The following is a 16,870-nucleotide window of genomic DNA, read 5'->3' as shown; positions in this document are numbered from 1 at the left end:
GCATACTTTTGACACAACTCAATGTAAGAACAGACATCTATTAGAAAGTTGCCTGTTAGCCATGCTTCTAATTTTTTTTCATATTTAAGAGATTTTTATTCTAATAGCTGTAATTAATAGTACTTGCTTGTTAAAATGAAAACTGAAAACAAGTATGTAAAACAATTAATTTCTAAGTGTGTATTGAAAATGTGAGAGGTTGCATGATATCAAACCAACCAGTTCTGAGGTTTCCTCTTTTCTCAGATAAAGTTTAACAGTTCTAGCTTGTTCAGTGTTTATCAAAATACAAAAGAAAAAAAGTGCATATAGTGCACTTAGGTCGTCCATTAACATGTTTTATTTGGAAGAGGGAGAATGATTATTTATCCAGTAGGTTAACTGGAGGTCAGTTATGAGAGCGTCCATTGTAATGTACTTAAAATGAATACATGAATGATTGAATGAATGAGTTGGCAGCCATATTAAAAAAACCTATAGAAGTGGAACGCTAGATAGCTCAAGAAAAATCATGGGTAAAGAAAGGTAAACTTGTTCCAGGAGGAAAGAAAGAGATAATTGTGGAGGAAGGACACAAATCGGACCACCAAGTCCTATTATTTTATGTTAACTTTATGGTAACATGATACAGTTATGTTAATAACTTTAGTAACCCAGACTACTACTGTTGTGTTAACTTTTCTAATCCTCACACTAATGCAGTCTCTGTTTACATTTTTCCAGTATCTATTTTCATGTATTTAGTAATGAAGATAACTTTTTTTTCACTCAAATAACTTTGACTTGGTTACATTATTTTCCTTATTCTTAGTGTGAAAACTGGAATAGTCAATAACTCTTAATAAAATTTTGGAAGAGTATTTATCTATACTTTCTTGTCGTATATAGTATTCATACTTTCTTGAGAAAGATAACTTATAGCATGCATTATATATACACTTTCTAACGATTTTAGTTAAAGCAAAGTATGTCTTACTTGTATATTATTATTATTTCATCTTCTAGTTTTTAAATTGGTCTCAAATGACAATTTGAAGTTTTATAGACTTCCTTTCTATAGAAAAGAAAATGATACGTTGCATTTCTTTATCTTAACAGAAAAAACATGGACCCATTTGCCAGAAAACTGCCACTAAAAAACGGAAGACTTTTGATTCAAGCAGACAGAGAGCTGAAGGAACTGATATTCCAACAGTAAAGCCTCTTAAACCTAGGGTAATTATATAGCTTTTTGAATAGTATGAACTTTGCTGCTATATATATTGAAAAAAAATTATCTGTTCTAAGATTGAAGAATAACGAGAATTCTGCTTCGTGTTTTCAGTTTAGAAATGATCAGAAATTTGTTTATTTTTAAACTTCTGCTAAGGGGAAACCAAACTACTGTCTCAAATCCTGTTACAGTGAGGTTTTTGTAGCATTGGATAGCCAATTGCTTAGCTGTAGGCTGGCAATAATTAAAAAGTCCTCACATGTTCTTTTTAAGTCATTGTTAATTATTGAAGCCTAATTTAAGTGCAGTGTATAAGTTTAAGCCTCTTAGTAGTATAGTCCCTCTCTACAAAAGCAAAGCTATAATTTACAGATACCTCAGCATAATAGATATTGATTAGCTTGATTGATTGTCAGTAATTGTGATCTTACGCTTTCTGGGGAAGTTTGGTCAGTTACTCAACTGTCCATGTATAGCCATTGTCAGTTTATTTTCTTTGAGAGCAGTGAATCTCCTTTAATAATCTCTCTTTAATACTGCCTGTGATGTTTTATATTGCTAAGAATAAAGCACATACTTTGTTCGACATAGTTTTAAAGAGTTAGTTCAGTGAAATAGTCGAAATTTGAGTACCTTATTGAATAGGTTTTTGAAATAAACCCTGCGTCAGTGATAATAACTTCTCCCATTGCTACAGGAAAACATTTCCCTGTGGGGTAATTAATCTTAGTAATAAAATCATTTGATAATAGAAAAGTCGAATGTTCATCTTTTTTTTCAGTCTATGTATAAGTGAAGGATGGTGAAATTTGAATAATGTACATAAACCATTATTTGATATTTTTCTTAGTACATCTGCAGATATATGATTATATTGGCTTTAATTAGCTAAGAGATAAACTATTGAAATTTTTCAACAGTGTAATATAGTGGGTGTGAAAATGACAGCTGGCTCAAGAGTCATATTGCCTGGATTTAACCCTTGCTCTGATACTTACCGTGATGTGTTGGGCAAGTTACTTAATCTATATATCTCTTTATCTGTAAAATGATGATAGTAATGGTAGTGTCTGTCTTGTGGGTTCTTACTGAATTTATCCACAGTGATCTCTCAATAAATGTTAGTTATACTATTTTTTTAAAAGATTTATTTATTTATTTACTTATTAGAGAGAGAGTGTGCACGAGCAGGGGTAGGGGCAGAGGGAGAGGGGGAGAGAATCTCAAGCAGACTCTGTGCTGGGCATAGAGCCTGAGGGGGGGCTCATTCCCACAACCCCGGGATCATGACCTGGGCCGAAATCAAGAGTTGGACACTTAACCAACTAAGCCACCCAGGTGCCTCTATCCTATTTCTTTTTAAGGGAGAAGGGTTCTAATAGTGAAAAAATTAATGTTCAGATAAAAGCAAAGTAAAAACCATTGCTTTACATGAAGTAGTTTAATTTCTTGGTACTTAAAAGTGTGGTTCATAGAGCAGTAGTATCAGTACTATTTGGCAACTTGTTAGAAATGCAGAATCTCAGGTCCCACCCATCAATACTGAGTTAGAATCTGCATTTTAAAAAATCCTTGGGTGAGTCATATGCACCTTAAAGTTTGAAAAACTGTGTATTAGAAGATTTTTTTATTTTTATTTATTTTTTTTAATTAAAGATTTTATTTATTTATCTGATAGAGAGAGACACAGCGAGAGAGGGAACACAAGCAGGGGGAGAAGGAGAAGCAGGCTTCTTGCTGAGCAGGGAGCCTGATGTGGGCCTCGATCCCAGGACCCTGGGATCATGACCTGAGCCGAAGGCAGATGCTTAACGACCGAGCCACTCAGGCGCCCCTAGAAGATTTTTTAAAAAAGCTTTTATTTATTTATTTGTCAGAGAGAGAGCGAGCGAGCACAAGCAGGGGGAGCGGCAGGCAGAGGGAGAAGCAGGCTCCCCACTGAGCAAGGAGCCTGATACAGAACTTGATCCCAGGATTCTGAGATCATAACCTGACACGGGGCTCCATCCCAGGACACTGGGGATCATGACCTGAGCCAAAGGCAGATGCTTAACTGACTGAGCCACCAGGTGCCCCTGTATTAGAAGATTTTAACATCATAGTGAAGTTCTCTCTATCATTATCTGTATCAAGGAAATCCTACAAAATCACAAGCAGAGTGGAGTAAAGCAGATGCGAACTCCATTTGGGGAAAAACTAAAGGCAGGCCTAATCCACAGAGTACAAAATATGTGTAAGGGCTGCCCAAAGCAACTGAGTTCCAGAAGAACCTACCTACAGAGGAAGTGCAGAAAGTTGCTGAAGGACCCATGGCCCAGAATGGGAACCTGTCACCTTAAAGGTGAAGGGTCTCCTCGCCTTAAAGGTGACTCCTTAAATGTGAGGGGTCTAATCAGGAAGTATAGACCCCTTGTTTACTACAGCCAACGCAGGAATTGGGGTGAGTATAGGAACTTGGAATGCCAGGAATTGGAATGAGCCTGGCTGAAATTGGACAAAAACCAGGAAGGAGGAAGTAGGGAGATAAGGCACAGAGAGTTGAAGGGGGCCCAATGGCAGAAGCTCTCCAAAAAGCGCTAATGAAAAGAAAATACCCTTTCTGAAGGTAAGGGGCCCATCTAAAGGGCTAGGTCCTTTTTTTTGGGAAGTGGTTAGTGTGGTTACTGAGGGAAGCATGGTTGGCAGCAGGAGCTTTCCTGGACCCACGTTGTTTTAGAGAAGCACGAGAGGTGTGTCCCTGTGATCCCAGAGAGACCTTATTTACATCTGAATCTGGTACAACGCTGGAGAGCCTGGCCGGGGACTGTGCACCACTCCTTCTCCCCAGACCCTCTTGTAAATAGCTGTAACAGGAAAACCTAATTCATTCAATGATGAGTAATAAAAAACAATTTAGCATTGACACAAGGATGCTGCGAGAAGAAAGATGGATGAGAGCAGCAGACCCTATCAGTAGATGAGTTATACTCACAGAGCAGATGAATGTTGTGATCAGACCTTTCACCATAAAATAAGAAACTTTGAAAACAATCAGTCACATTCAACATCTGAATTTGCTTGTATTTAGTTAAGGTTTTGTATCTATATTTACGAGAGGTAAGCTTGTAATTTTTCTTTTTATCAAACGTTCGTTGCTGTCTTAAGACTAGTTAGAAAGTTGTTCTCGGGGTGCTTGGGTGGCTGTCGTTAAGCGTCTGCCTTTGGCTCAGGTCATGATCCCGGGGTCCTGGGATCGAGCCCCACGTCAGGCTCCCTGCTCAGTGGGGAATCTGCTTCTCCCTCTCCTTCCGCTGCTCCCCCTGCTGTGCTCTCCCTCTCTCTCAAATAAATAAAATCTTAAAAAAAAAAAGTTCTTTTTTTTTTAATTTTTTGGAAGAGTTTTTAAAAGATGATGCTATTTCTTCCTAAATGTCTGCAAGAATTCAACAGTAAAGGCATCTGGGCCAATTTTCTTTAGGTTTTTAAATAATAGATTCACTAAAAAAAAATTTAAGACTGTTGGGATTTTGTTTCTTCTCTTATCTGTTTTATGGTGTTTGTCAAGGATATTGTCCACTTAATGTTGTCAGATTTATTAGCATAAAGGTCCATTATAGTGTCTTCTTTTTTCCTCATGTTTATAAGAACTGTATTGTGTACTATTTTCCATCCCTTGGTATTTTGTGTTTTCTTTTTTTCCCTTATTAGTCCTGCCTTATTAGTGCTTTTAAAGAATCATCTTTTGACTTTGCTGATTCAATGTATATTCTTGATTTAAAAAATAAAGACATAATAAGGATAGTTGGGTATTTGAATAATACGACAAAATAAATGTATGGTAGCACAGGAGTCAGCATTATGCATAGTGGAAAGATACTTAGAGGTAGCCATTAAAGACAGGAACAAGATTAAGCTCCAAGCAATATAGTAATTGCTATAACTGATACAGTTAGATATTAGAGGAGTAGGGATTAGAAAAGAGGAGGTAAAGGTATCATTATTAGGAGATGATATACCTGGAAAACCCAAGATAATCAACTGCTAAATTATTACAAACAATAAGAGAAGCCAGTGAAATAATGAGATATAATGATAATATACAGAAATTACTAGGTTTCATATTTCAACAAACCCCTTGAAACATAAAAAAGAAGAAAAGACTCTTTATAAAAGAACAACACAAAATAAAAAATATTTAGGGATAAACCTTTTAAAGGTGTAAGACTTCCACAAAGAATACTTAAAAAAACGAAAAGACACAAATACTTCTTCAAATGGAAATATTGTATCATATTGTTGGATAGGTAGATTCAACAAAATAAAGATACTAAGTTCCTTAAGTTGTTTATGAATGTAATGTTTAAGTTTTCCAGTTAAAATATAGTTTAAAAAATTAGACAAGCTGATTCTAAAGTTCATATGGAAAAATTTACATACAAGAATAACCATAAAAAATTGAAAAAGAAGCAGCATAAAGTAGGGTTATCAGATATTAAAATATTATTATAAAGTCTCAATATTTAAAACACTGGTACTAACACAAGGATAGTCAGAACAGTGGAACAGAAGAGAATGTTCAGAAATAGGCCCAAATACAAAAGAGAATATGGTAAAGGTGTTAACAGTTCAGTGGGGAGCAAAGTCAATAAAGAGCTGAGATAGCTGCATAGCCATGTTAAAAACAAAAAATAAAGTTGAATTTATATGTCACACTATAACTCATGATAAATTCCAAATGAATAAAAGATTTAAAATTTTAAAATGAAACCATGAAAATTCCAGGGGGGAAACATGGGAAAATTCCATTTTACCGTGGTGTGAGGTTGCGCCTTGCTAACAGTGACTACAAATCTGGAGACCATAAAAGAAACAAGTAAATTAAACTGTTTTAAAAATAATTCTTCATATCAGAAGATCCTTAGACAAGGTCATAAGACAGCCATATTGTAGGGGAGGGCTGAGGCTAGTCTATAAAGAATTAACTAGAAATTGCCAAAATTAAGACCAGTAACCAACAGGTAAGTTGACCAGGCACATAAACAGTTCACAAAAAAAAAGGCAATGCAGATGATTCTTAAAGATACAAAAAGATGCTTAACTCACTCATTATAAGAGAAAAGCTGGTTAAAACCAGAGAGAGAACTATTTTTCACCTCTCCAGTCAGTTAAAAAACCAAAAGTTTAACATACTCTGTTGGACTTGAAAGTGTAGTAAAATAGGGAAATTACACCAGGTTAGTGGGGGCTTAAATGGATGCAGCACCTACAGAAGTTAATTTAGCAGTGTTTATCACAATTATAATTGCATTTTAAAAATCGCATATAATACCATTACATGAAGTTTCTTTTTAAAATTATAAATTTTAATTAAGGAAAGCAATTTAAGGACTCCTAATAAGAGAACATTTAAAACAACATAGCATTTCCTCAAGTTTTATTTCAATTAATTTTTTTAAAAGATTTTGTTTATTTATTTGAGATAGAGCATGAGCGGGGGGAGAGGCAGAGGGAGAAGCAGGTTCCCCGCTGAGCAGGGAGCCTGACGCAGGACTCAATCCCAGGATCCTGAGATCATGACCTGAGCCAACAGCAGACGCTTACCGACTGAGCCACTGAGGCGCCCTATTTCAATTAATTTTTTTTAAATGTTTTGAGGGACGCCTGGATAGGTCAGTTGTTAAGCGTCTGCCTTCAGCTCAGGTCCTGATCCCAGGGTCCTGGGATTGAGCCCTATATCAGGCTCCCTGCTCCACGGGAAGCCTGCTTCTCCCTCTCCCACTCCCCCTGCTTGTGTTCCTGCTCTTGCTGTCTCTCTGTCAAATAAATAAATAAAATCTTTAAAAATAAATAAATAAATAAAAATGTTTTGAAATGGGCTTTTCTTTCTTTCTTTGTAGGCTGAACCACCAAAGAAACCATCTAATTGGAGAAGAAAACATGAAGAATTCATTGCCACCATAAGAGCAGCTAAAGGCCTTGATCAGGCACTTAAAGAGGGTGGAAAACTTCCTCCTCCTCCTCCACCTTCTTATGATCCTGGTATGTAGAATATTGTTGACAGAAATCTCCATATGGGGAGAAAATATTGATAGAATTTTTATTAATTTTAAGTTGTTAATAAAATTAATTTATAATAATGGAACCTGATGAAACATAATCTTTAAAAGTTTAACTATAAAATAATGGTGCTAATCCAGGCATTTAGGCTTATAAAGACACATTGGTGTTGAACATAGAAATACTTGATCTTTTTATCTCAATACTGTTATTTAAACATAAAACATTATAATATTTGAAAAATCATTGTAATATATCCCAGGAAATATTTGAAGAAGCTCACTATCATTTGAAATGTAGTCATTTGGTAAGATTCAGATTGTTATGTTGCCTGGTTCTTTGGTATTTTCTCATCCGGGAAAATACATCTCATATTGTTTCTAAAAGGTATGTGTTTATGTGGGGAAACCACCATATAGATTGATTTACCTAAATTATGCTTTAAATTCATGTGTTAATATAGTTCCTTCATTAGGTGGGTAAAAGTTGCTTATTTGTTACCAAAAGCAAGGCAAGATGCTGGAAACCCAATATGAGATACTGAAATACTGAAAGATTTAAAATATACACAATTGACAATTTGACATTGGCTAGGAGAGTAGTTTAAAGAGGTAGTTATTTTAATATAAGAAGTTAGCTGCATTAAAATTGTGTTAGTATTCTTGATTGAGATTTGTTTCTTAGTAAAGGGAAGTTCTTATATAAAATAAGTCAGGGAGATGAAAGGCATAGCATAGGGAATATAGTCAAAATATTGTAATTACATTGGTGACAGACCGGTGGTGTGGATTGAATATTGTATAGAATTGGCACATCACCATGTTGTATACCTGAAACTAGTGTAACATTGTATGTCAGCTATACTTCAGTAATAAATTTTTAAAAAAAATAAGTCCTTTAGAAAATCTAGTTATGATCATTTTTAACATTTTATTGTAGTAGAGAGGTTGACAAACTATTTCTATAAAGGGCCAGATAGTATCTTAGTTAATGAGGTATATTTTTATCTCTTTTTTCATCTAAGAGAAAATACAACTGTATAAAGTTGATTTAACTATTTCTTGACAGTTTTCCTCTAATTAAAATAAAAGATTTTAACAGATTAGCCCAAATTTTAAAATTTATTTTTAATGTAATGTGTTATTACTGCTTAACTTAGTCTCCAGTATAAAAATATGTAGATATGGTAAAAACATATGGTATATTATAAAGGCAAAGAAGAAACCCTGTTTTTCCTCTACGTATTCAGTCTTTTGTACTAAGGATTTATCTTTTGGGGTTCCCCCCCTCAAATTTGATTCTAGGCTGGCAGAAAATTGGAATTTATCATATACTAGCAAACTTTTTTCTTAAATGTCTTTACTAAATTTAGTAGTCAGGTTGGGTGGTTATAAGGAAATGACAAGTTTTGCTTATCAAATGTTATTACTTTGTCATACATCTTGAATTACTGTTCATAAAAACTTATAATTCTTTGTTTCACTTCAAGAATTATGTTATTAATCTGTTTCTTTTTTCTGTTTTAGATTATATTCAGTGTCCATATTGCCAGAGGAGATTTAATGAAAATGCAGCTGATAGACATATTAATTTCTGTAAAGAACAGGCAGCACGTATTAGTAATAAAGGCAAATTTTCTACTGATACCAAAGGAAAGGTGACTTCTCGGACACAGGTGAAATGTTCAATTTTTTCTACAAATAAAGGAGAAAATGACTCTTTCAGGTTCACAATTTTTTGCTAATGGTTTACAGAACATTTAGCTACAGTTTTCTTACCTTCTTAAAGTTTTATATTGTTCAGGGATTTAGTAAGAAATTTGAATGTTTAATTGAGAACAAATAATTGAATGGACTTGAGTTAGTAGAGTCTTGAAAATAATGCAGGTTGAAAAAGGTATTAGGAAAAGGTAAGAAAACTAGTTAAAAAGTAGGTGAAGCAGATTCAGAGGAAATAAGAGGGTTTGGAAGAGTGAGAAAATGGCAGTAAAAATCCAAATTTGAAAATCAGGGAAGTACTGAATGTTTCCATGCTACGTGTGACCATACACCCAAGGGAATGAAATCCTGGAGTCAAGTCCAACTGTTACTTCTGAACTTTTAGGCAAGTAACATTTCATGTATGAGAGCCTTTATTTCTTCATCTGTGACATAGTCTGTATGAGTTTTGTGAGAAGCAAATGAGATGGTATATGTGAAAGCACCTCAAGAGCCATAAACCATATACGGATTTTGTTATATGAAATTTTTACAGTACTGTTGTTTTTCATTAAGCATATTGTGACACAAAAACTTTGACTGTCATACTTTTTTAAAAAAATTTATTTATTTTAGAGAAAGAGAGACGAGAACATGAATGGGAGGGGCAGAGGGAGAGGGAGAGAGACTCTCAAGCAGATTCCCCACTGAGTGAGGAGCCCGACGTGCGGCTCCATCTCAGGACCCTTAGATCATGACCTGATCCAAAACCAAGAGTCAGAGGCTTAACCGACTGTTGCCACCCAGGCGCCCTGATAATGTAATACTTTTCAGCAAACTTCATTTTTCAGAAAACTTTCATTTACGGTTTTTTTAGTACTGTAAATCTAGCAGGCAATAATAATCAAATCCATTTCACTTGTTACTTATGAATCAAATACTGGATTAAAAGACTCCATTACAATTGGAGCCTTCTTGAGAGGATCCATATAGAATTTTTGTTAATATTATTGGATCATCATCATTGTGGGGAAAGAATGAAGAAAATTCATTTCGAAGAATTTCCAAAACAGAATCTTGTCAAAAACATTTATCTTTTACTTAAATAGTTAAGATCATTTATATGATTTTTCTTTTGTCATAATAAAATAATTAGCAGAGTAAAAGAAATAGAATAGAATGTGTATATTCCATCAACTTGTGCCAAATGATTGTAAATGTAAAATCCAGGTAGCTGATTGTTCCCACTTTAAGCTGTATCAGTTCTGATTCTGTGCCCAGTCATATATATTCATTTCAATGTAAGCCCATATTTTCTCATCTTCATTCAGGAAAATTTTATTGAGTACCCTCTCTGAACCAGGCACTACTGTACCAAGTACTGAGTCTATATTAGTAAACTAAATAGAATATTTTTCCAAAAGATGCTTAAAATGCATCCTTATTATATTTAGCAACTATAATCTAACCCAATTACAGCCCACTTTTTGACCCTGCTCTGATCAAAATAATGATAAAAATACAATGAAGATCTATTTCCTATTGGTAAAACCAAGAAGTTCCCCTATTTAGTTAAATTTCCATCATTGTTCTTCATTAGGAATTTTATCAAGTTCTGTCATGGCATATTAAAGTAGACTCATGAAGAATAGAAAACCCAAAATGTTACCTAGTATATACTAAATTAAAACATTTTATTAATTTAAAATTTATTATATTGAAATAGTCCATTTGTAACTTAGGTTCTGAAGTATTCTTTTCTCACCTTGGCTAAATTACCTTATGAGCGTAAACCAATTCAGTATGTATTCTATGATTTAGGAATTTTCAGTATTCTGATTGATAATTATCCTATTCATTCTATTTTTCTTAAATTTAATGTAATTTAATTTTTTTTTATTATGTTATGTTAATCACCATACATTACATCATTACTTTTTGATGTAGTGTTCCATGATTCATTGTTTGCGTATAACACCCAGTGCTCCATTCTAAAGTAATAAGGTTTAAATCTGGAAAGATGGTGTTCAAATTTTAATGAATTTTTTTCTTATTAAAGGCATTCCTGTTCCTTATGGAAAATTTGAAAAAAATATATATTTTTAAAAGTCATCTTAGTTGATATTTAAAAAATTTAATTTCGTGCTTTAATTTTTAAATTTTATTTATTTTTATTAGAGAAAGAGAGAGAAAGGGAGGGACAGAGGGAGAGAGAGAATCCCAAGCAGGCTCTACACACAATGTGGAGCCTGATGCAGGGCTTGTTCTCATGATAGTGAGATCATGACCTGAGCTGAAATCAAGAGTCAAGACGCCTAACTGACTGAGCCACCCAGGCGCCCCTCTTATTTTATACAACACTTTTATTCTGATTTTTTTCCTCCTTATTTTCTTCAATTATTTTATTGTAAATTATACATGTGGAAAAAAAATGCACAAAATACACATACGTGCATAACCACAAAAAGGTTAAGAAATAGGGTATTATCAATCTCACAGAGCCTCTACTATACTGTTTCACTCCCAGAATTCTAATGTTCTCTCCTTCTTAGACCCTCACCCCATAAAATAGTCACTATTCTGATTTTACATATAAATCAGTTTTTGCCTTTTATGTAGTCTCCAGACCATGATTGCACTTTTATTTACTATGGCTTTATAAATCTTGATGTCATGATGGATTTGTAGGTATTTTCTCCTCCATTTTCTCTTCACTTGAAAATAGACAGTTGAAAATATTTTCTAATTTGTGATTTCTTCTTTATTTTTTTTTGTTATTGTTGTTGGTTGTTTTTATTTTTGTATTTTTTGTATGTTTGTATTTATTTTGTTTTTGTTTGTTTTTATTTTTTAACTGGAGTATGATATACTCTGCCTGATCTTCCCCACCCTCCATAATCCATACCTTCCCTCCCTTCCAACTGACTTAGTTCCCTCCATGCTCTAAAATACACCCCTGATCCAGGTAAATCAGTCTCCTTCACGTTCGCATCTATAAAATGGGGATAATATGTACCTACCTCAACAGTTATCAAGAGCATACAGCGAAATAATGCCTATTGGTGTGATTTCTTCTTTTACTCATAGTTTGTTCAAATGTGAGTCATTTACTTCCAGATATTTGGTGCTCCTCTAGATGTTTATTGCTGATTTTTTTTTTTACTTAATTCTCTTAGGGTCTGAGAACATACTTGGTAAGATTTTCATCTTTTGATATTTGTTTTATTGCCTAGCATGTGGTCTTTTTCGGTGACTGTTCCTACAGTCTTCATCTATGATTGTGACTTTTTCAGGATCATTAATTTCACCAGCTTTTCACTTAAGTATTTTGAATTTCTCTTATTAATTGTATTTATATTTACAGTTTGTTATATCTTTCCTATTTGTTGACCTTTATATCATATGGAGTGTGCCTTTTTGTCTATGGCAACATTCTTTGTGTTGAAGTTTGTTTCATCTGATAGTGTATTGCTGTTTCAGTTTGATCATGCTAATTTCCTCTCAATTCTTTAACTTGAATTTGTGTTGTCGGAATGTGTTTCATCTGATAATGAATAACCATTTCAGCTTAATTATGTTAAATTTCCTTCTAATTCTTTCACTTAAATTTGTGTTTTTGCATCTCCTGTAGACAGCCTGTATGTAATTAGTTCATCTTTTTTAAAATCCAGTCTGACAACCTCAAACTGTTGGTTGAAGTGTTTAGGCATTTACACTCAATGTAATTATTAAATATGTTTGTGGTTAAGTTGGCCATGTTGCTGTTTTCTATTTTTGTCTTTTTTTTTTTATTCCTCTGATATTTCTTCCTTGCTTCTTTTGTCTTAGTAAAAGATATTTTATTTCCTCTATTGGTTTTCAATCATCATATTTTTTTAAATGGTTACTCTAGGAATAACAAAATGCATTTTTTAACTTATCCCCTTCCGTGGATATTTCCACATATCTCTCACCGATCTTAGTGTTATTGTTATATATATGTAACTCTATAAACCCATCAGTATTCTTTTTTTTTTTTTAAAGATTTTATTTATTTGACAGAGAGAGACAGAGAGGGAACACAAGCGGAGGTAGTGGGAGAGAGAGAAACAGGCTTCCCACTGAGCAGGGAGCCCAATGCGGGGCTCGATCCCAGGACCCTGGGACCATGACCTGAGCCGAAGGCAGACGCTTAACGACTGAGCCACCCAGGCGCCCCTAAACCCATCAGTATTCTTGATGTGTGTTGTTACACAGTATTATATATACTTATACATATATATATATATATACTTATATATATATACTTACACTTTTAAAAGCCATCTGTCTTTTAAAGAAATTAGAAGAAAATAAATATATAATCATTTACATATATCATATATGCACATGTATGTTTATGCACACCCACATATACTTTGTTTTTTTTTCTTCTGCCTCTGCCGCCTCCTCACACACGTATTTTGTATTTTACTTGCGTATTACTTACTCCCATATTATCAATTTCATATCTCTTCATTTCTTCTTTTAAATCTCAGTTGCCATATTTTGTCATTTGCCTTCAATCAGAAGAGGCTTCTTTAGCCTTCTAAGAGGGCAGATATGCTGGCAAGGAATTTTCTGGTTTTGGTTATCTGAAAAAAATGTCTATATTTTGCCTTTATTTCTCTGTTGAGATTTTCTATGTGTTTATTCACTATTACCATCTTTTCCTTTAATTCTTGTATATTTATCCCTTTACTTTTTGAACATACTCATAGTAACTGTTTTGAAGGCTATAACTGCTAAATGTAATATACCTGTGCCCACCTAGGTTATAGTGTTGACTATATTTTTTGCCAAATATAGGTCATGTTTTTCTCTTTTCTTTTTCCTTTTCTTTCCTTGCCTCACCCTTCCTCTTCCTTGCTTCTTTCTCTTTCCTGCAGTTAAACCCAGAATACACAGTTACTAGTTTTCTAGAAGTACTGCTTTTGGTTTCCAGTCTTTTAAAATCTTCTTTTTTTTAAGATCCTTTTTTATGGTCTATAGGAGAGTTAAGCAGCTGTTTCACTCCCTCACCATTAAGTTTGTAATCTGTTACTGCATTTTTTAATTTCTTAAGGTTGTCTATTTTTCTAATTTCCTATGTTACTTTTTATAGTTTCTAATTCCCTGTTAATATTTTCAGAGTTGTCTTATTTCTTTAAATCTAGTAAGCATAATTGTTTTACATTATGTATCTGATAATTGTGGTGTTACGTGATCTTTGTAGATATGTTCTTGCTTTTTTTTTCTCAATCATGGTTTCTTATATCATTATGTACATAATTATTTTTGATCATTTGGTGCTTGTTGCCCTCAAAAAATTATTCATGAGTATTGTTCATGTGAAGAGCCTTCTGGTTTCTTCCGGGTATCTAAGAGTACTACTAATCTGGAAGTACTTTAATTTTTGGCTTAGTTTGCCTGGCCACCTAGTAATGCAGATTTATACAGCAAATCCACATGATGGCCAGTCTGTTGTTATAATCTTAAATGTTGTTGGCCCACGGTTTATTTTTTTCTTCTTATCTGACATTCATTGCTTATAAAGTGATTTTTTTATACTTTCCAGAGCATTTTTACTTTTTAGTTGAAAGGTCAGTCCAAACAGTGCCTTTTTACTATTTTATCAGAAATGAATGCCCTCCGGGGTGCCTGGGTGGCTCCAATGCCCTCCTTGTTCTTTAAGCTCTTTCCAGTTTCAAGAAAAAGTCTTTATAAACATAAATATTTGACTAAGGAAATTTATTAGATTTGTGATCTATATAAAAGCACATGAAATAATAAATATCTAACAAATACATATTTAATGAATGAAGGAAATATGGATTGAATGTAACTGTATAAAAATAAAGTGATTTTGTTTTTCTGATCACTAAAATGGATTTGTACAAAATTGTTAATTACTGAAGTTATCCTGAAAGCCTAAAGATTTGACCTCTGCATATGTAATATATGCTGTACCAGCACTCTTTGTTTATGCTAATCATTTTGCTCTTTTTTGGTAGTTGGCACAGTATGAGTGGCTCACCAATCCTGTTTCTTAATCCAGTTTTATGGAGCCTATTTTTAGTAGACATGCCTGTGATATTTTAACAGGTCTTTGTTAGGGCTTGTTTTCCATATTCTTAGTTTTAAAATCTTTCCTGTCTTCATTAGTATTTTAGTGGGAGACACTGATATTAATCCGATGTCCTTTTAAAGATTTATTTATTCATTTTAGAGAGAGAGACACACACAGTGCACGGATGTGCAAGTGGGGAAGGGGCAGAGGGAGAGAATCCCCAAGCATACTCCCTGCTCAGCACGGAGGCCGACCCTGGGGATCTCACATCCCCAAGATCATGACCTGAGCTGAAACCAAGAGTCTGACGCTCAACCGACTGAGCCACCCAGGTGCCCCCAGATGCACCTTTTTTCCCTTTAAAAAAAAATAATTTATAAGGCGCCTGGGTGGCTCAGTTGTTAAGCGTCTGCCTTCGGCTCAGGTCATGATCCCAGGGTCCTGGGATCGAGCCCCACATCGGGCTCTCTGCTTGGCAGGAAGTCTGCTTCTCCTTCTCCTGCTCCCCCTGCTTGTGTTCCCTCTCTCGCTGTCTCTCTCTCTGTCAAATAAATAAATAAAATCTTTTAAAAAATTTATTTATTTATTTTTATTAAAAATCAATTAACATAGAGTGTGTTACTAGTTTCAGTGGTAGAGTTTAGTGATTTATCAGTTGCCAATTGCCTTTTTAAACCAGAAACACCTCTTAGGTTTTCAAAGAAACAGTGTCTTTATATGGCTTATCTACAAAGGGTCCTAGTCACTTGTTCATTTGACAGATCGTTATTGAAGTTTTTCTAGTTGCCACGTGCTTAATAAATTTCCACTTCTGGAATAATAGTGCCAAATGTGCATGGAATTTGTGTGTGTGTGAGAAAGAGAGAGAGAGAAAAGCCTTTTTATCAGGATTTATTTTCCTTAAAAGGTTACATACTAAATTTTGAAGGGTATAATATTTGACTTTAAAATTTGTGTTTAGCTAGCAGTTTTTAGTAGTAGTGCATCTTAAATTTTATACTGATTATTGGTTATAAAATCTGATTTGATTTTTGGAGATTATGTTTAAAACCAGTTTTTCACACAAAGTCCTAAGCATTCTCACTATGGTATTGGGCTAAATCTCAAGTACAGTCATCACTTTATAGTTGAAGCATAGGGCTAGAACTAAAGTGGCATGAGTCTTAATTACTTTTGTGTTGTTAAGTTGGGGTATAACCTTGGGCAAATTCATTTTGTTATATTGGAGCAGGTGATCAATAAGATACTTTAATATTCAGTAACAGCAAAATTGGCTCAGGTAAGAGACAGTAAAATAAAATTGATAATGATATCTTTCTAGAGAGTAGAGAAAAAAAATAAGTACCCTATCTTTCTTCAACCCATGTTCTATTCATCTACCATGATCTGGTGAGGATAGTGAAGCCAGAATTAGCTCTTTCTCTTCACATTCAGGAAATCCATAAGGCAGCTATTGTAAAACTTGTCCAGACTTACTTGTAACCTTATGAATTATTATCAGTAGGAAAATGGCTGGATTATATGTATGAAATATAAAACCATACCTAGGAACATGTAAAAAATTTGACCTTTAAAGCTGCACTGCTAAGTGAGCATCATTGGGTGTTTCTAAGTTTTTCTATTAATATTTGTTTGGCATTTAAAATCTTCACATTGCAGAAATTTTTTCCATTTGACCTATTTTTTTTTCTGTGAACTGGGCAAAGCTGCTCTTAGTTTATTTTAGCAGTGGAACATCTGAGCCAAACTTTTAGTACACTAGTTTTGAAATGGAACATATTTTGGGAACCTCTCTCTGAGGTGATGTATTTTAATCTGTACTTTCTCAGTTTGGGTAATTCATTAGCTAATAAAAAA

The 16,870-nt window shown here is 34.0% G+C and overlaps 1 protein-coding gene across 2 annotated transcripts in view; it reads left to right on the top strand.

The window, feature by feature from the left end:
• The window catches only part of ZC2HC1A (zinc finger C2HC-type containing 1A), a 51,385-nt gene that overhangs the window by 9,980 nt on the left and 24,535 nt on the right, over window positions 1–16,870 (top strand). For both annotated transcript variants that reach the window (XM_036110940.2, XM_036110939.2), the window contains exons 3-5: window positions 1,099–1,215; window positions 7,090–7,231; window positions 8,776–8,924. In XM_036110940.2, the coding sequence (XP_035966833.1) occupies window positions 1,099–1,215; window positions 7,090–7,231; window positions 8,776–8,924 (408 nt within the window). The remainder of the gene's footprint in view (window positions 1–1,098; window positions 1,216–7,089; window positions 7,232–8,775; window positions 8,925–16,870) is intronic.

The sequence above is a fragment of the Halichoerus grypus genome, chromosome 5 (genome assembly GCF_964656455.1).
Source record: "Halichoerus grypus chromosome 5, mHalGry1.hap1.1, whole genome shotgun sequence".
Classification (NCBI taxonomy): Eukaryota; Metazoa; Chordata; class Mammalia; order Carnivora; family Phocidae; genus Halichoerus; species Halichoerus grypus.
This window is presented reverse-complemented; position numbering and strand designations above follow the sequence as displayed.